General features: G+C 46.5%; 1 protein-coding gene across 1 annotated transcript; it reads right to left on the bottom strand.

Annotated features, from left to right (window-relative positions):
- Positions 1-15,956: 15,956 nt before the first annotated feature.
- LOC144657987 (uncharacterized) lies at positions 15,957-18,705 on the bottom strand. Its single transcript, XM_078518319.1, has 3 exons — positions 18,108-18,705; positions 16,808-17,020; positions 15,957-16,162 (listed from the first exon to the last, which is right to left on the bottom strand). The coding sequence occupies exons 1-3, from the start codon at positions 18,703-18,705 to the stop codon at positions 15,957-15,959; spliced, it is 1,017 nt and encodes a 338-aa protein (XP_078374445.1).
- Positions 18,706-20,389: the final 1,684 nt, after the last annotated feature.

Genomic DNA, 20,389 nt, shown 5'->3' on the forward strand with positions numbered 1-20,389 from the left:
TGTGAGCCTGTAAGTGCATAACCCCATAAGCCTGTAAGCCTGTGAGCCTGTGAGCCTGTAAGTGCATAACCCCGTAAGCCTGTGAGCCTGTAAGTGTATAACCCCGTAAACCTGTGAGCCTGTAAGTGCATAACCCCATAAGCCTGTGAGCCTGTAAGCCCGTAAGCCCGTAAGCCTGTGAGCCTGTAAGTGCATAACCCCGTAAGCCTGTGAGCCTGTAAGTGCATAACCCCGTAAACCTGTGAGCCTGTAAGTGCATAACCCCGTAAACCTGTGAGCCTGTAAGTGCATAACCCCGTAAGCCTGTGAGCCTGTAAGTGCATAACCCCGTAAGCCTGTGAGCCTGTAAGTGCATAACCCCGTAAGCCTGTGAGCCTGTAAGTGCATAACCCCGTAAACCTGTAAGCCTGTAAGTGCATAACCCCGTAAACCTGTGAGCCTGTAAGTGCATAACCCCATAAGCCTGTAAGCCTGTGAGCCTGTGAGCCTGTAAGTGCATAACCCCGTAAGCCTGTGAGCCTGTAAGTGTATAACCCCGTAAACCTGTGAGCCTGTAAGTGCATAACCCCATAAGCCTGTGAGCCTGTAAGCCCGTAAGCCCGTAAGCCTGTGAGCCTGTAAGTGCATAACCCCGTAAGCCTGTGAGCCTGTAAGTGCATAACCCCGTAAACCTGTGAGCCTGTAAGTGCATAACCCCGTAAACCTGTGAGCCTGTAAGTGCATAACCCCGTAAACCTGTGAGCCTGTAAGTGCATAACCCCATAAGCCTGTGAGCCTGTAAGTGTATAACCCCGTAAACCTGTGAGCCTGTAAGTGCATAACCCAATAAGCCTGTGAGCCTGTAAGTGCATAACCCCGTAAGCCTGTGAGCCTGTAAGTGCATAACCCCGTAAGCCTGTGAGCCTGTAAGTGCATAACCCCGTAAGCCTGTGAGCCTGTAAGTGCATAACCCCGTAAACCTGTAAGACTGTAAGTGCATAACCCCGTAAACCTGTGAGCCTGTAAGTGCATAACCCCGTAAACCTGTGAGCCTGTAAGTGTATAACCCCGTACACCTGTAAGCCTGTAAGTGTATAACCCCGTAAACCTGTGAGCCTGTAAGTGTATAACCCCGTAAACCTGTGAGCCTGTAAGTGTATAACCCCATAAGCCTGTGAGCCTGTAAGTGTATAACCCCGTAAACCTGTAAGCCTGTAAGTGTATAACCCCGTAAACCTGTGAGCCTGTAAGTGTATAACCCCATAAGCCTGTGAGCCTGTAAGTGTATAACCCCATAAGCCTGTGAGCCTGTAAGTGCATAACCCCATAAGACTGTGAGCCTGTAAGTGCATAACCCCGTAAACCTGTGAGCCTGTAAGTGCATAACCCCGTAAACCTGTGAGCCTGTAAGTGCATAACCCCGTAAGCCTGTGAGCCTGTTAGTGCATAACCCCCATAGGCCTGTGAGCCTGTAAGCCCGTAAGCCTGTGAGCCTGTAAGTGCATAACCCCATAAGCCTGTGAGCCTGTAAGTGCATAACCCCGTAAACCTGTGAGCCTGTAAGTGCATAACCCCATAAGCCTGTGAGCCTGTAACCCCGTAAACCTGTGAGCCTGTAAGTGCATAACCCCGTAAACCTGTAAGCCTGTAAGCCCGTAAGCCTGTGAGCCTGTAAGTGCATAACCCCATAAGCCTGTGAGCCTGTAACCCCGTAAACCTGTGAGCCTGTAAGTGCATAACCCCGTAAGCCTGTGAGCCTGTAAGCCCGTAAGCCTGTGAGCCTGTAAGTGCATAACCCCGTAAACCTGTGAGCCTGTAACTGTATAACCCCATAAGCCTGTGAGCCTGTAACCCCGTAAACCTGTGAGCCTGTAAGTGCATAACCCCATAAGCCTGTGAGCCTGTAAGTGCATAACCCCGTAAACCTGTGAGCCTGTAAGTGCATAACCCCGTAAGCCTGTGAGCCTGTAAGTGCATAACCCCGTAAACCTGTGAGCCTGTAACCCCATAAGCCTGTGAGCCTGTAACCCCGTAAACCTGTGAGCCTGTAAGTGCATAACCCCGTAGGCCTGTGAGCCTGTAAGTGCATAACCCCGTAAACCTGTGAGCCTGTAACCCCATAAGCCTGTGAGCCTGTAACCCCGTAAACCTGTGAGCCTGTAAGTGCATAACCCCGTAAACCTGTGAGCCTGTAAACCCGTAAGCCTGTGAGCCTGTAAGTGCATAACCCCATAAGCCTGTGAGCCTGTAACCCCGTAAACCTGTGAGCCTGTAAGTGCATAACCCCATAAGCCTGTGAGCCTGTAAGCCCGTAAGCCTGTAAGCCTGTAAGTGCATAACCCCGTAAACCTGTGAGCCTGTAAGTGTATAACCCCATAAGCCTGTGAGCCTGTAAGTGCATAACCCCGTAAACCTGTGAGCCTGTAAGTGTATAACCCCGTAAACCTGTGAGCCTGTAAGTGTATAACCCCGTAAACCTGTGAGCCTGTAAGTGTATAACCCCGTAAACCTGTGAGCCTGTAAGTGTATAACCCCATAAGCCTGTAAGCCCGTAAGCCTGTGGGCCTGTAAGTGCATAACCCCGTAAGCCTTTGAGCCTGTAAGTGCATAACCCCATAAGCCTGTAAGCCTGTAACCCCGTAAACCTGTGAGCCTGTAAGTGCATAACCCCGTAAGCCTGTGAGCCTGTAAGCCCGTAAGCCTGTGAGCCTGTAAGTGCATAACCCCGTAAACCTGTGAGCCTGTAACTGTATAACCCCATAAGCCTGTGAGCCTGTAACCCCGTAAACCTGTGAGCCTGTAAGTGTATAACCCCGTAAGCCTTTGAGCCTGTAAGTGCATAACCACATAAGCCTGTGAGCCTTTAACCCCGTAAACCTGTGAGCCTGTAAGTGTATAACCCCGTAAGCCTGTGAGCCTGTAAGTGCATAACCCCGTAAGCCTGTGAGCCTGTAAGTGCATGACCCCGTAAACCTGTGAGCCTGTAAGTGTATAACCCCGTAAACCTGTGAGCCTGTAAGTGCATAACCCCATAAGCCTGTGAGCCTGTAAGCCCGTAAGCCTGTAAGCCTGTAAGTGCATAACCCCGTAAACCTGTGAGCCTGTAAGTGTATAACCCCATAAGCCTGTGAGCCTGTAAGTGCATAACCCCGTAAACCTGTGAGCCTGTAAGTGTATAACCCCGTAAACCTGTGAGCCTGTAAGTGCATAACCCCGTAAACCTGTGAGCCTGTAAGTGTATAACCCCGTAAACCTGTGAGCCTGTAAGTGCATAACCCCGTAAACCTGTGAGCCTGTAAGTGTATAACCCCGTAAACCTGTGAGCCTGTAAGTGCATAACCCCATAAGCCTGTGAGCCTGTAAGCCCGTAAGCCTGTAAGCCTGTAAGTGCATAACCCCGTAAACCTGTGAGCCTGTAACTGTATAACCCCATAAGCCTGTGAGCCTGTAACCCCGTAAACCTGTGAGCCTGTAAGTGTATAACCCCGTAAGCCTTTGAGCCTCTAAGTGCATAACCCCATAAGCCTGTGAGCCTTTAACCCCGTAAACCTGTGAGCCTGTAAGTGTAAAACCCCGTAAGCCTGTGAGCCTGTAAGTGCATAACCCCGTAAGCCTGTGAGCCTGTAAGTGCATAACCCCGTAAACCTGTGAGCCTGTAAGTGTATAACCCCGTAAACCTGTGAGCCTGTAAGTGCATAACCCCATAAGCCTGTGAGCCTGTAAGCCCGTAAGCCTGTAAGCCTGTAAGTGCATAACCCCGTAAACCTGTGAGCCTGTAAGTGTATAACCCCATAAGCCTGTGAGCCTGTAAGTGCATAACCCCGTAAACCTGTGAGCCTGTAAGTGTATAACCCCGTAAACCTGTGAGCCTGTAAGTGCATAACCCCGTAAACCTGTGAGCCTGTAAGTGTATAACCCCGTAAGCCTTTGAGCCTCTAAGTGCATAACCCCATAAGCCTGTGAGCCTTTAACCCCGTAAACCTGTGAGCCTGTAAGTGTATAACCCCGTAAGCCTGTGAGCCTGTAAGTGCATAACCCCGTAAGCCTGTGACCCTGTAAGTGTATAACCCCATAAGCCTGTGAGCCTGTAACCCCGTAAACCTGTGAGCCTGTAAGTGCATAACCCCGTAAGCCTGTGACCCTGTAAGTGTATAACCCCATAAGCCTGTGAGCCTGTAACCCCGTAAACCTGTGAGCCTGTAAGTGCATAACCCCGTAAGCCTGTGAGCCTGTAAGTGCATAACCCCATAAGCCTGTGAGCCTGTAACCCCGTAAACCTGTGAGCCTGTAAGTGCATAACCCTGTAAACCTATGAGCCTGTAAGTGTATAACCCCGTAAACCTGTGAGCCTGTAAGCCCGTAAACCTGTGAGCCTGTAAGTGCATAACCCCATAAGCCTGTGAGCCTGTAAGCCCGTAAGCCTGTGAGCCTGTAAGTGCATAACCCCGTAAACCTGTGAGCCTGTAACTGTATAACCCCATAAGCCTGTGAGCCCGTAAGCCCGTAAGCCTGTGAGCCTGTAAGTGTATAACCCCATAAGCCTGTGAGCCCGTAAGCCTGTGAGCCTGTAAGTGTATAACCCCATAAGCCTGTGAGCCCGTAAGCCTGTGAGCCTGTAAGTGTATAACCCCATAAGCCTGTGAGCCCGTAAGCCTGTGAGCCTGTAAGTGTATAACCCCATAAGCCTGTGAGCCCATAAGCCTGTGAGCCTGTAAGTGTATAACCCCATAAGCCTGTGAGCCCGTAAGCCCGTAAGCCTGTGAGCCTGTAAGTGTATAACCCCATAAGCCTGTGAGCCTGTAACCCCGTAAACCTGTGAGCCTGTAAGTGTATAACCCCGTAAGCCTGTGAGCCTGTAAGTGCATAACCCCGTAAGCCTGTGAGCCTGTAAGTGCATAACCCCATAAGCCTGTGAGCCTGTAACCCCGTAAACCTGTGAGCCTGTAAGTGCATAACCCTGTAAACCTATGAGCCTGTAAGTGTATAACCCCGTAAACCTGTGAGCCTGTAAGCCCGTAAACCTGTGGGCCTGTAAGTGCATAACCCCATAAGCCTGTGAGCCTGTAAGCCCGTAAGCCTGTGAGCCTGTAAGTGCATAACCCCGTAAACCTGTGAGCCTGTAACTGTATAACCCCATAAGCCTGTGAGCCCGTAAGCCCGTAAGCCTGTGAGCCTGTAAGTGTATAACCCCATAAGCCTGTGAGCCCGTAAGCCTGTGAGCCTGTAAGTGTATAATCCCATAAGCCTGTGAGCCCGTAAGCCTGTGAGCCTGTAAGTGTATAACCCCATAAGCCTGTGAGCCCGTAAGCCTGTGAGCCTGTAAGTGTATAACCCCATAAGCCTGTGAGCCCGTAAGCCTGTGAGCCTGTAAGTGTATAACCCCATAAGCCTGTGAGCCCGTAAGCCCGTAAGCCTGTGAGCCTGTAAGTGTATAACCCCATAAGCCTGTGAGCCCGTAAGCCCGTAAGCCTGTGAGCCTGTAAGTGTATAACCCCGTAAACCTGTGAGCCTGTAAGTGCATAACCCCATAAGCCTGTGAGCCCGTAAGCCCGTAAGCCTGTGAGCCTATAAGTGCATAACCCCATAAGCCTGTGAGCCCGTAAGCCCGTAAACCTGTGAGCCTGTAAGTGCATAACCCCATAAGCCTGTGAGCCTGTAAGCCCGTAAGCCTGTGAGCCTGTAAGTGCATAACCCCGTAAACCTGTGAGCCTGTAACTGTATAACCCCATAAGCCTGTGAGCCCGTAAGCCCGTAAGCCTGTGAGCCTGTAAGTGTATAACCCCGTAAACCTGTGAGCCTGTAAGTGCATAACCCCGTAAACCTGTGAGCCTGTAACTGTATAACCCCGTAAGCCTGTGAGCCCGTAAGCCCGTAAGCCCGTAAGCCCGTAAGCCCGTAAGCCCGTAAGCCCGTAAGCCCGTAAGCCCGTAAGCCCGTAAGCCCGTAAGCCTGTAAGCCGGTAAGTGCATAACTCCATAAGCCTGTGAGCCTGTAAGTGCATAACCCCGTAAACCTGTGAGCCTGTAAGTGCATAACCCCGTAAACCTGTGAGCCTGTAACTGTATAACCCCGTAAGCCTGTGAGCCTGTAAGCCCGTAAGCCTGTGAGCCTGTAACTGTATAACCCCGTAAACCTGTGAGCCTGTAAGTGTATAACCCCGTAAACCTGTGAGCCTGTAAGTGCATAACCCCGTAAACCTGTGAGCCTGTAAGTGCATAACCCCATAAGCCTGTGAGCCTGTAAGCCCGTAAGCCTGTGAGCCTGTAACTGTATAACCCTGTAAACCTGTGAGCCTGTAAGTGTATAACCCCGTAAACCTGTGAGCCTGTAAGTGCATAACCCCATAAGCCTGTGAGCCTTTAACCCCGTAAACCTGTGAGCCTGTAAGTGTATAACCCCGTAAGCCTGTGAGCCTGTAAGTGCATAACCCCGTAAGCCTGTGAGCCTGTAAGTGCATAACCCCGTAAACCTGTGAGCCTGTAAGTGTATAACCCCGTAAACCTGTGAGCCTGTAAGTGCATAACCCCATAAGCCTGTGAGCCTTTAACCCCGTAAACCTGTGAGCCTGTAAGTGTATAACCCCGTAAGCCTGTGAGCCTGTAAGTGCATAACCCCGTAAGCCTGTGAGCCTGTAAGTGCATAACCCCGTAAACCTGTGAGCCTGTAAGTGTATAACCCCGTAAACCTGTGAGCCTGTAAGTGCATAACCCCGTAAACCTGTGAGCCTGTAAGTGTATAACCCCGTAAACCTGTGAGCCTGTAAGTGCATAACCCCGTAAACCTGTGAGCCTGTAAGTGTATAACCCCGTAAACCTGTGAGCCTGTAAGTGCATAACCCCATAAGCCTGTGAGCCTGTAAGCCCGTAAGCCTGTAAGCCTGTAAGTGCATAACCCCGTAAACCTGTGAGCCTGTAACTGTATAACCCCATAAGCCTGTGAGCCTGTAACCCCGTAAACCTGTGAGCCTGTAAGTGTATAACCCCGTAAGCCTTTGAGCCTCTAAGTGCATAACCCCATAAGCCTGTGAGCCTTTAACCCCGTAAACCTGTGAGCCTGTAAGTGTATAACCCCGTAAGCCTGTGAGCCTGTAAGTGCATAACCCCGTAAGCCTGTGAGCCTGTAAGTGCATAACCCCGTAAACCTGTGAGCCTGTAAGTGTATAACCCCGTAAACCTGTGAGCCTGTAAGTGCATAACCCCATAAGCCTGTGAGCCTGTAAGCCCGTAAGCCTGTAAGCCTGTAAGTGCATAACCCCGTAAACCTGTGAGCCTGTAAGTGTATAACCCCATAAGCCTGTGAGCCTGTAAGTGCATAACCCCGTAAACCTGTGAGCCTGTAAGTGTATAACCCCGTAATCCTGTGAGCCTGTAAGTGCATAACCCCGTAAACCTGTGAGCCTGTAAGTGTATAACCCCGTAAACCTGTGAGCCTGTAAGTGCATAACCCCGTAAACCTGTGAGCCTGTAAGTGTATAACCCCGTAAACCTGTGAGCCTGTAAGTGCATAACCCCATAAGCCTGTGAGCCTGTAAGCCCGTAAGCCTGTAAGCCTGTAAGTGCATAACCCCGTAAACCTGTGAGCCTGTAAGTGTATAACCCCATAAGCCTGTGAGCCTGTAAGTGCATAACCCCGTAAACCTGTGAGCCTGTAAGTGTATAACCCCGTAAACCTGTGAGCCTGTAAGTGTATAACCCCGTAAACCTGTGAGCCTGTAAGTGTATAACCCCGTAAACCTGTGAGCCTGTAAGTGTATAACACCATAAGCCTGTAAGCCCGTAAGCCTGTGAGCCTGTAAGTGCATAACCCCGTAAGCCTTTGAGCCTGTAAGTGCATAACCCCATAAGCCTGTGAGCCTTTAACCCCGTAAACCTGTGAGCCTGTAAGTGTATAACCCCGTAAGCCTGTGAGCCTGTAAGTGCATAACCCCGTAAGCCTGTGAGCCTGTAAGTGTATAACCCCATAAGCCTGTGAGCCTGTAACCCCGTAAACCTGTGAGCCTGTAAGTGTATAACCCCGTAAGCCTGTGAGCCTGTAAGTGCATAACCCCGTAAGCCTGTGAGCCTGTAAGTGCATAACCCCATAAGCCTGTGAGCCTGTAACCCCGTAAACCTGTGAGCCTGTAAGTGCATAACCCTGTAAACCTATGAGCCTGTAAGTGTATAACCCCGTAAACCTGTGAGCCTGTAAGCCCGTAAACCTGTGAGCCTGTAAGTGCATAACCCCATAAGCCTGTGAGCCTGTAAGCCCGTAAGCCTGTGAGCCTGTAAGTGCATAACCCCGTAAACCTGTGAGCCTGTAACTGTATAACCCCATAAGCCTGTGAGCCCGTAAGCCCGTAAGCCTGTGAGCCTGTAAGTGTATAACCCCATAAGCCTGTGAGCCCGTAAGCCTGTGAGCCTGTAAGTGTATAACCCCATAAGCCTGTGAGCCCGTAAGCCTGTGAGCCTGTAAGTGTATAACCCCATAAGCCTGTGAGCCCGTAAGCCTGTGAGCCTGTAAGTGTATAACCCCATAAGCCTGTGAGCCCATAAGCCTGTGAGCCTGTAAGTGTATAACCCCATAAGCCTGTGAGCCCGTAAGCCCGTAAGCCTGTGAGCCTGTAAGTGTATAACCCAATAAGCCTGTGAGCCTGTAACCCCGTAAACCTGTGAGCCTGTAAGTGTATAACCCCGTAAGCCTGTGAGCCTGTAAGTGCATAACCCCGTAAGCCTGTGAGCCTGTAAGTGCATAACCCCATAAGCCTGTGAGCCTGTAACCCCGTAAACCTGTGAGCCTGTAAGTGCATAACCCTGTAAACCTATGAGCCTGTAAGTGTATAACCCCGTAAACCTGTGAGCCTGTAAGCCCGTAAACCTGTGGGCCTGTAAGTGCATAACCCCATAAGCCTGTGAGCCTGTAAGCCCGTAAGCCTGTGAGCCTGTAAGTGCATAACCCCGTAAACCTGTGAGCCTGTAACTGTATAACCCCATAAGCCTGTGAGCCCGTAAGCCCGTAAGCCTGTGAGCCTGTAAGTGTATAACCCCATAAGCCTGTGAGCCCGTAAGCCCGTAAGCCTGTGAGCCTGTAAGTGTATAACCCCGTAAACCTGTGAGCCTGTAAGTGCATAACCCTATAAGCCTGTGAGCCCGTAAGCCCGTAAGCCTGTGAGCCTATAAGTGCATAACCCCATAAGCCTGTGAGCCCGTAAGCCCGTAAACCTGTGAGCCTGTAAGTGCATAACCCCATAAGCCTGTGAGCCTGTAAGCCCGTAAGCCTGTGAGCCTGTAAGTGCATAACCCCGTAAACCTGTGAGCCTGTAACTGTATAACCCCATAAGCCTGTGAGCCCGTAAGCCCGTAAGCCTGTGAGCCTGTAAGTGTATAACCCCGTAAACCTGTGAGCCTGTAAGTGCATAACCCCGTAAACCTGTGAGCCTGTAACTGTATAACCCCGTAAGCCTGTGAGCCCGTAAGCCCGTAAGCCCGTAAGCCCGTAAGCCCGTAAGCCCGTAAGCCCGTAAGCCCGTAAGCCCGTAAGCCCGTAAGCCCTTAAGCCTGTAAGCCGGTAAGTGCATAACTCCATAAGCCTGTGAGCCTGTAAGTGCATAACCCCGTAAACCTGTGAGCCTGTAAGCCCGTAAGCCTGTGAGCCTGTAAGTGCATAACCCCGTAAGCCTGTGAGCCTGTAAGCCCGTAAGCCTGTGAGCCTGTAACTGTATAACCCCGTAAACCTGTGAGCCTGTAAGTGTATAACCCCGTAAACCTGTGAGCCTGTAAGTGCATAACCCCGTAAACCTGTGAGCCTGTAAGTGCATAACCCCATAAGCCTGTGAGCCTGTAAGCCCGTAAGCCTGTGAGCCTGTAACTGTATAACCCTGTAAACCTGTGAGCCTGTAAGTGTATATCCCCGTAAACCTGTGAGCCTGTAAGTGCATAACCCCATAAGCCTGTGAGCCTTTAACCCCGTAAACCTGTGAGCCTGTAAGTGTATAACCCCGTAAGCCTGTGAGCCTGTAAGTGCATAACCCCGTAAGCCTGTGAGCCTGTAAGTGCATAACCCCGTAAACCTGTGAGCCTGTAAGTGTATAACCCCGTAAACCTGTGAGCCTGTAAGTGCATAACCCCATAAGCCTGTGAGCCTGTAAGCCCGTAAGCCTGTAAGCCTGTAAGTGCATAACCCCGTAAACCTGTGAGCCTGTAAGTGTATAACCCCATAAGCCTGTGAGCCTGTAAGTGCATAACCCCGTAAACCTGTGAACCTGTAAGTGTATAACCCCGTAAACCTGTGAGCCTGTAAGTGCATAACCCCGTAAACCTGTGAGCCTGTAAGTGTATAACCCCGTAAACCTGTGAGCCTGTAAGTGCATAACCCCGTAAACCTGTGAGCCTGTAAGTGCATAACCCCATAAGCCTGTGAGCCTGTAAGCCCGTAAGCCTGTGAGCCTGTAAGTGCATAACCCCGTAAACCTGTGAGCCTGTAACTGTATAACCCCATAAGCCTGTGAGCCCGTAAGCCCGTAAGCCTGTGAGCCTGTAAGTGTATAACCCCATAAGCCTGTGAGCCCGTAAGCCTGTGAGCCTGTAAGTGTATAACCCCATAAGCCTGTGAGCCCGTAAGCCTGTGAGCCTGTAAGTGTATAACCCCATAAGCCTGTGAGCCCGTAAGCCTGTGAGCCTGTAAGTGTATAACCCCATAAGCCTGTGAGCCCGTAAGCCTGTGAGCCTGTAAGTGTATAACCCCATAAGCCTGTGAGCCCGTAAGCCCGTAAGCCTGTGAGCCTGTAAGTGTATAACCCCATAAGCCTGTGAGCCCGTAAGCCCGTAAGCCTGTGAGCCTGTAAGTGTATAACCCCGTAAACCTGTGAGCCTGTAAGTGCATAACCCCATAAGCCTGTGAGCCCGTAAGCCCGTAAGCCTGTGAGCCTATAAGTGCATAACCCCATAAGCCTGTGAGCCCGTAAGCCCGTAAACCTGTGAGCCTGTAAGTGCATAACCCCATAAGCCTGTGAGCCTGTAAGCCCGTAAGCCTGTGAGCCTGTAAGTGCATAACCCCGTAAACCAGTGAGCCTGTAACTGTATAACCCCATAAGCCTGTGAGCCCGTAAGCCCGTAAGCCTGTGAGCCTGTAAGTGTATAACCCCGTAAACCTGTGAGCCTGTAAGTGCATAACCCCGTAAACCTGTGAGCCTGTAAGTGCATAACCCCGTAAACCTGTGAGCCTGTAACTGTATAACCCCGTAAGCCTGTGAGCCCGTAAGCCCGTAAGCCCGTAATTCCGTAAGCCCGTAAGCCCGTAAGCCCGTAAGCCCGTAAGCCCGTAAGCCCGTAAGCCCGTAAGCCTGTAAGCCTGTAAGTGCATAACTCCATAAGCCTGTGAGCCTGTAAGTGCATAACCCCGTAAACCTGTGAGCCTGTAAGTGCATAACCCCGTAAACCTGTGAGCCTGTAACTGTATAACCCCGTAAACCTGTGAGCCTGTAACTGTATAACCCCGTAAACCTGTGAGCCTGTAAGTGTATAACCCCGTAAACCTGTGAGCCTGTAAGTGTATAACCCCGTAAACCTGTGAGCCTGTAAGTGTATAACCCCGTAAACCTGTGAGCCTGTAAGTGTATAACCCCGTAAGCCTGTGAGCCTGTAACTGTATAACCCCGTAAACCTGTGAGCCTGTAAGTGTATAACCCCATAAGCCTGTGAGCCTGTAAGCCCGTAAGCCTGTGAGCCTGTAACTGTATAACCCCGTAAACCTGTGAGCCTGTAAGTGTATAACCCCGTAAACCTGTGAGCCTGTAAGTGCATAACCCCATAAGCCTGTGAGCCTGTAAGCCCGTAAGCCTGTGAGCCTGTAACTGTATAACCCCGTAAACCTGTGAGCCTGTAAGTGTATAACCCCGTAAACCTGTGAGCCTGTAAGTGCATAACCCCGTAAACCTGTGAGCCTGTAAGTGCATAACCCCATAAGCCTGTGAGCCTGTAAGCCCGGAAGCCTGTGAGCCTGTAAGTGCATAACCCCGTAAACCTGTGAGCCTGTAACTGTATAACCCCGTAAGCCTGTGAGCCTGTAAGTGCATAACCCCGTAAACCTGTGAGCCCGTAAGCCCGTAAGCCCGTAAGCCCGTAAGCCCGTAAGCCCGTAAGTCCGTAAGCCCGTAAGCCCGTAAGCCCGTAAGCCCGTAAGCCTGTAAGCCTGTAAGTGCATAACCCCATAAGCCTGTGAGCCTGTAAGTGCATAACCCCGTAAACCTGTGAGCCTGTAAGTGCATAACCCCGTAAACCTGTGAGCCTGTAACTGTATAACCCCGTAAGCCTGTGAGCCCGTAAGCCCGTAAGCCCGTAAGCCCGTAAGCCCGTAAGCCCGTAAGCCCGTAAGCCTGTAAGCCTGTAAGTGCATAACCCCATAAGCCTGTGAGCCTGTAAGTGCATAACCCCGTAAACCTGTGAGCCTGTAAGTGCATAACCCCGTAAACCTGTGAGCCTGTAACTGTATAACCCCGTAAGCCTGTGAGCCTGTAACTGTATAACCCCGTAAGCCTGTGAGCCTGTAACTGTATAACCCCGTAAACCTGTGAGCCCGTAACTGTATAACCCCGTAAGCCTGTGAGCCTGTAACTGTATAAGCCCGTAAGCCTGTGAGCCTGTAACTGTATAACCCCGTAAGCCTGTGAGCCTGTAACTGTATAAGCCCGTAAGCCTGTGAGCCTGTAACTGTATAAGCCCGTAAGCCTGTGAGCCTGTAACTGTATAACCCCGTAAACCTGTGAGCCTGTAACTGTATAAGCCCGTAAGCCTGTGAGCCTGTAACTGTATAACCCCGTAAGCCTGTGAGCCTGTAAGTGTATAACCCCGTAAACCTGTGAGCCTGTAAGTGCATAACCCCGTAAACCTGTGAGCCTGTAAGTGTATAACCCCGTAATCCTGTGAGCCTGTAACTGTATAACCCCGTAAGCCTGTGAGCCTGTAAGCCCGTAAGCCTGTGAGCCTGTAACTGTATAACCCCGTAAACCTGTGAGCCTGTAAGTGTATAACCCCGTAAACCTGTGAGCCTGTAAGTGCATAACCCCGTAAACCTGTGAGCCTGTAACTGTATAACCCCGTAAGCCTGAAAGCCTGTAAGCCCGTAAGCCTGTGAGCCTGTAAGCCTGTAAGTGTATAACCTCGTAAGCCTGTACGCCTTTAACCCTGTTAGCCTAAAATCCTGGGTGGGGGTTAAAGTGATAGGGAAAGATGAAGAGGATGGGGCAGAAAAGGGGGCGGTTAGATCGAGTAAAACGGGAGGTAAAGGACGGATGATGTGGGGACTAGAATAAGATTTCAAATAAAGGATTATTTAATGCGGGGCGGAAATGGAAAATGGGCAAGAAGAAATTGGTTGCTATGGCAACAGACGGATCCTTAACCTATCCTCAGGCAAGAAGCTACAAATTGACTTTTTTCCATCACGCAATGTTTGCACAGGTGATAACTAAATCGTGTAAGCCTGTAAGCCAGCTTACAGCAGGGCTTACACGGAATTTGAAAACGTAAATCGTGCCTCATTTGTAAACTTAAACCGTAGTTAAGACGACAGTGATTGCCGTTTTTGGCCTGGTTTATTTCAGTTTTTATACAGAACAAATAAGTAGAGTGTACAAACGTTTTTGTGACTGTTCACTTATCAATTACCACACACTTTGGTGATTACAGGATAGAGCGGTTTTCACTTGAGTGTCGAAAGTAAATTGCGTTTGCTTTGGTTTTGCATTACCACGCTTAGTGATTGGCTTAAAAATCTCGCGCCACTTTCTCAGCCAATCAGGAGTAAAACCAAAACCAATCGTGACTAGCTCGCGCACGTTTTCCCGCGCTTCGTGCCAGCTACATGTATTTGCTTCGAGTTTTGATTGGTTCACTGGATTATCTGTGTCCTTTGTGATTGGCCAGAGTAATTATTTTGGTTTTGGTTTTACGACACTCAATTGAAAACTGCTCTAACAACGACCATATTACTAACTGATCAGCACAACTGCAGACATAACAGTCGTGATTTTGTTAATTACCTTATTCTTACTAATTTTCGCGATTTTCGCGATTTCAAAATAATCGCGAAATTTAGTACGCGCGAAAAATACATTGCGTGAAATTGAAACACGTTAAATTTAATACCATATTTTATATGAAACAATAAAAATTTTAAATGTTTGGAACTGCAACTATCCGACCTTAAAAAATATCTTTCCGTCTTGTTTTTGACTAGCACCCTTCCTCTGATTACTGTTTCGAGCTTGCAAATTGGTTCAAAACCTCTTTAGTACAGTCACTAAAGTTCCCGTTTGCAGGCTCCTTGTAGTTACATTGAGCAAGACCTTTGTGTATTTCCAGTGGTTCCATAGTCTTTGACGACTGATCCATGAAACACTGACAAAATCGCGAAATTTAATACACTTTTCCTCTAATTTTTCTTGCAATCGCGAAAAATAATACTCGCGAAATTCGGCTCTCGAAATTTCGCGAAATTAAGTACGCGCGAAAGTTAGTAAGAATAAGGTATACAGCTTATTCTAGAAAGGTTGCCGGAAAAAAGCACAAAATTGCACGCGACAAGACCGAAAGGTAGTATGGGTGGAAGTAGAAGGCTACTGCTCGTGCTGAATACTAACAAGATGGCGACATGACAAATGCGAATTTAATAATAATAATAATAATAATAATAATAATAATAATAATAATAATAATAATAATCATTTGTATAGCGCCCTTTCCATACGTTCAAGGGCGCTTGACAATTTACACGTTTTATTTCTCTTCAGACATGTGGGAACAAGGTACTTTTAGTCCAGAATTTTTAGAAGAATTTTCAAAACTCAGACATGCGACAGAAAAAGTAAAGCTACAGAAAAATGCCTCCTGAAAGGAAAAACTTGACAAAATCTTCCCGTGCAAAAAATACAAACTTGTACACTGTTTCCTCCAGGCCAATATGCAAGTAAATTAAAGTAAATACCCAGACCACCTTTCGGTCTTATCGCGTGCACTTCTGTGCTTTTTTCCGACAACCTTTCTCGAATTAGCCGTAGATGCAGCCATCTTCGTTTAAAGGCCTGGCAAAACGAGGAACATGATTCCAAAATATGTTTTCATAATTGTTTCCCGTTTTGTCATGCTTCCATGCCGCGCGGAAACACGGAATGTTTCTGCCGTGTAGCAGAAGCAAATTTTGCTTCTTGGAAACAAAAATTGACGCTTTTAAACAATGCTTCCCATGTGGCAAAACTACAGGAAACATTGGGGAAACATACGCGCGCTGTGAGTGTTTCTTGAAACATGTTTCCTCGTTTTGCCCGGCCTTAATAGAGCTTTAATTGCTGGATTTTTCACGCGAAAAGATTCTGATTTGCTTAGTTCTCGTTGTTTATCAATTTAGAGGAGTAGATACTGCGTGTAAAGACTTAATTCAATTGCCTTTTTAACGATTTTTGACTTGGAAATTTTTCCTTCTTTCCGTGGTTTGGGTAAATAGTAATAATAACATTTCTTATGGAATGAATAATAACACGCGTAAAAAAAAGTTTATTCCAAAAATTTCACCTAATGTCTGGCGATAGTGTGTATGCCATACCCTGTTTTAGACCAAAATGCAAAATCTATAGCCCTATTTCTTGAAACATAAACGGCTCGAAAAAAAATATCTTTTGGCACATGCCTATTAGAGTGTCGGCAAAGGTCTGTTGGGGTTCAATTGGCAGCTGAAAAATGATATATAACAGATAAAAAAAATATAAAATATAAATAAAATTGGAAAAGGGGGGAAAATTTTATCTTTTAGTTAGTTTGGAAAAAATTAATATTTTACCTAAAAAAAGAGATTTAGCCTCATCTAGATCCTCTTATAACTGAATGTTAAAAAATGGTACGGTTCTACCTGCTTGCATGCAGGTTCATTGCCTGGCTAATCTCTAATACATTGCCTAGGGATTTAACAGGGACACTTTCTAGGTTTCTTTCTATCTCCCTCCCTGCGTACTAGTGGCCCGGATCTTTATTCAGGGGCGCAAGCTCTATTTCCTGCCAAGTTTTTGTGATTTTCAGCTGAGACCCTTTTTCATCTTTCTGCAGCGCTCTCCAAGGGTCCAGAGGCCTTCCGGTAGAAATGCGAGGGTACATCTCTTTAAAAGCTTCGAAGGCTTTCATATAGTGCCATTTATCGCCATATTTCCAATCTTCCGAACCTGAAAAGAACCAGTCAGTTTTCATATAAGATTTGTTGGAACGATCGAAAGGTAATTAAGTTGTTAGAATGTCATGTAAATCTAAATATTGTCATAAACAGTCAGTTTGCGAAATTAGCTATCTATGCAAGTTAGGAGGACTAAGAGTAATGGAGCATTGTAACTTTTTTAGCACGATTTCTTTCTGAATTGACTTATTATATTAATGAATAAATAAATATTTATTTTTTGGGTTTAGTGAAATAAATTATAGAAATTAATTTTAAAATTTAAAAAATTAAAAAAAAAACAAAATTCGAAGTAAAGAAGTCTGAGAACCTCATTTAGTGTAAACGTTAGTGCTATATTCCATTTTTTACAGTAGAGAAGAAAAAAGACAAGAAACAAAGTACCTATTGTTGGACAACCACGTGATCGCACTCTAATTACGTACCAAACAGGCGAGCGGGAAACCAATCAAATAACGGGAATTTTGATATGGCCGTGAGATAAAAATTAATTTTAGGAACAGTTTAAAAAATTGACAAATAATCATGTCCGTGCTTCTTAGAAATTTTGGGGTGACGACATAATTGTAACTCTAATTTCCTAAAGCGTATTATTTTGCAGGTAAAGGTATCCTCAAAGACTAATTTTCAGTCTGACCTTCAAATAATTTCTCTACTGTTTTTCTTCCGATCATCTCTGGAACTCCATCTTTATAGTACTTGATCTTTTCGTCTTCACCGCCATACTCAGCAGTCCCAGGATCTGTGTCTAGCTCGGCGTCTTCATATGTGAATGACGCTCCCGGAGACATTTTCTCTGTGAAGGCCTTCATTGCGCTCAGGGCTTCTCGTCTTTCATATGCGTAGTGATCTAGGTACGAGATAATCAAAAATTCCATGCATCAGTAAAGAGAGATTGCATGTGATCTTTCATAATCTGTCTGAATTCAACATTCCTTGTTATCCTTGTTTTACCTTAGATTATTAGCAAGGTCTAGAAGGCGAATTGTGTGATCCGGGAATTGGCCGAAAATGAGCGCGTGATTCGAGAAAACAAAAGAAACTCAGCCGTGATTCGTGAAGATCATATCGACTGTCACGCGTGATTTGCTCATCTGTGGCAACAGACCATGCAGCAATACCGTTCACCCGGGGGAGGGGGGTACTTGCAGTATACATGACGGGGGGGGGGGGGGTCCGACGGAGCTTCATATTGCGAACCCAAAAAAATACATGAGTCTGAAATTTTACACCTAAAAAAATCCCGGGCATAAAAATTCCTACCCCAAAAAGTACGAGACCTAGCACCTCGATACTGATTTATTCAATCTAACAGACTTTAAAACCTAAAAAAATACCTGACAGATCTCTTGACCCCAAAAAATACCGAGGGTGTAAATTTTCAACCCAAAATAATACGTCGGACCTCCCCGTCCTGTATACTGCAAGTACCCCCACTGGGACCGTTCAGAACCTTGGTTATCACGTCGCGTTTATCTGGTTTCTCGCACATTCAAATCATTACCTGGCGTAAACATTAAAGACTAATAAATTTATGTTAGTAAAATGAAAACGGAAGGGACCTCTGTTTTCGGCTGGAACGAATGGATCCAGTGAATATTGTACAGTCGTCAACAACAGCTCCCTTTTCAATCCGTAGCAAAAATACAAAAAGGTACTTAAATCTGCAAAAATACCATGAAATATTCTACCATGAATGACAAATTAATACTTTCTTGCGTCTAATGATGGGAAAACTTTAGCGCTTATCAACTGAGCCGGTTGAAAATTTGGACGCTGACCTTATTAATTTATAGTCTCCAAAGCGCACGTTTATTATTCTTATAACGTTTTTCTTTTTTAGTCGTTAGTTAATAACACTACAAATTCACTTATACTTTTGTAACAGGAAGGCTAAAAAAAATGTGTGATTCATATATCATTTTCGTGCTACTTACTATGCATAAGAAGATTGTCTTTTAGAAAGCATTTCTTCCATATTACCACAGCGGTTCCGAGACCTACAAGTGCAAGCACACTCCAAGCCCAGATGTGCGATAAGCTCTTACAATCCTCGACTTTCTGCCTCCATTCGATAATTTGCAGCTGACTTGTTTTATTGCCTGTTCTCGGAAAAGGCCCGAGCTTTGCGCAGAGATAATAATCTTCTTCTAGGAACGTCGCAATCATCCAAACCGCCGGCCCGACGCAAGCTTTCAGCAGGCTCGGAACAACTCGCGCCATAAAATCTCCATGTCTCTTGTACCGTCTTACGCACATCCGCGATGACAACTTCCAAACTTCGCCGATAACCAGCACGTTTACGCAGAACAGGATAATAGCTGGGGCGAATATGAAAGTGAAGCCATATAGCCTGTGTCTCTTCTCGGGACATGTGAAAGCTTTAGCGTTCAGGATTCGCTCAAGACCGTATGTGCCAACCGCTACCATTAGGTTACGGGCCGTAATGGAGTTGTTTTGAATCAGGCTGAAGGCTTTTGAATCTTTCAGCCCTTTCAATTTGCCCAACAACGCGTCAAGCTTGGTGGAAGCCATGGTTAGAACAGAAGGGTACAGCTTAAGGTATGCGATAAAATGTTTGCATTTAGGCAGCAGTAGTTAACTGCCTGTTATGAAACATTTTATAATTATGATCGTTCTTTCAGACAAAATTTGGTTGCTCTTTACATGTATTAAAGCATGCATTTTGACGATTGTTCCTTTGTTTTGTTTGTTTCACTGTTTTCGTCCTCTTAAGAGGTACCGCCTCCAGACTCTTGATTCATTGTTTCACTTACAAGCAAAATATGCGACACTGGAATGGTTTTTCCTTGTTTCAAACTTGAATGAACACTTCCGAGTTACTCTTCTTAAGCAAGCGAGTCTTCGCTTTATAAAACTTTGTATTTATGTGGTTTTCTCTGTCTATACCATTCGCAGCCTCACTATTTTCTTAAAAGATCGTCAAATGGGCGAAAAGGGCTTCGAGCGTGGAGTGCGCGCGCGGAAACGCGAGCCGGTGTAAGCCGGCACAAAACCCAAAGCAGCCTATTAAACGAACAGTGGTGTAAAACTCGAACGCTGGTTAACCATGATGAGGGTGATATGTAATAACTCTGCTAGCGCCTTAAACATGAGTCATTACGACTTTTGAGCCTCAAGGTCCAGGTGTAAATTCTCCTAACCGACGGCGATACATTCATTCTAATGTTAGTGCAGAGAATTTTGAGATACCTGAAGACATCACCCCTGCAGTTTTCCTTGATTCTCGCATCACCTGTATGCTTAAATATGTGTTGATATTGAGACTGGTAAATTTTGATGTTGATATTTTATTTTCACAGGAAATTAAAGCATCGAGGTATTAAATTTTGCTGCAGGCTGCGGAAAACGGGTTGTTTAACGAGAATTAATTGCATATAAGTGCAGCACAAGCAGAGTTGATATTGGGAGTGGTCAATTTAATTTAGACGTTGATATATTATTTCCACGGGAAGTTGAAGCATCGAGGTATTAAATCTTCCTGCAGGCTACGGAAACTGCACCCTGATAAACAAAGTAGTAGTGAAACCACATCACGGTTTGTTTAGCCTGCGTAGCAGGGCCGTTAAACGCACAAAAACGAAACAGAAAAAAACGAAACAGAGCGCATGCAGGCACGGTTGCAACGAGAACAAGTAGGCAAACAGCGCAAACGATGTTTGTTATATGTCGAATTTCATCGTAAAGTAACATATGTTATTATCCTGGCTTGGTCCAGAGAAACTCAAAATGGTTCATTTACTCTAGATCTTACGAAAGTTTTGTAAATAAGGGAGAATTTCCAGATGTTGATGCTAAACTCTTGGTTTTAATGCAAACTTTATCGTTTGTAAGCCGTGCCTAAGGAGAGGGTAATTGAAAACATAAACAATGGCGCCGAAGTCGCACTGTCTGCACTTTCAAAACAGTTCACTTTCAGTTGCCCAGTTCCATCTCTGTTTAGTCTTTTAACGCGATAGCCAGTATCGTAATCTGAAATCAAAATTAATCTGATTGTAACCGATAAACTACAAAAAATAAATGACGAGTTAGTTGTATGTTGCGTGTTCCAATGCGGAAAGTTTACAGCGCCCATGATCAAAGCGCAATAATCTTGACCCAAACACTTATCTACTACTTATCTAGTCCGTAACAGTTAGCTTAAAAGGAAATTAACTTATCATTAAATTTTTCTGCAGGGTGAATATATATAATATCA

Source organism: Oculina patagonica, chromosome 6 (genome assembly GCF_052425735.1).
Source record: "Oculina patagonica isolate OP01 chromosome 6, crgOcupat, whole genome shotgun sequence".
In the NCBI taxonomy this organism is placed as follows: Eukaryota; Metazoa; Cnidaria; class Anthozoa; order Scleractinia; family Oculinidae; genus Oculina; species Oculina patagonica.

Coding starts and splice junctions, on each gene's coding strand:
- LOC144657987 (XM_078518319.1), bottom strand. CDS start 18,705: ATGGCTTCCACCAAGCTTGACGCGTTGTTGGGCAAATTGAAAGGGCTG. Junction 17,021..18,107: donor AGACAATCTTCTTATGCATA/GTAAGTAGCACG, acceptor TCTCGTACCTAG/ATCACTACGCATATGAAAGA. Junction 16,163..16,807: donor AGTAGAGAAATTATTTGAAG/GTCAGACTGAAA, acceptor GGTTCTTTTCAG/GTTCGGAAGATTGGAAATAT.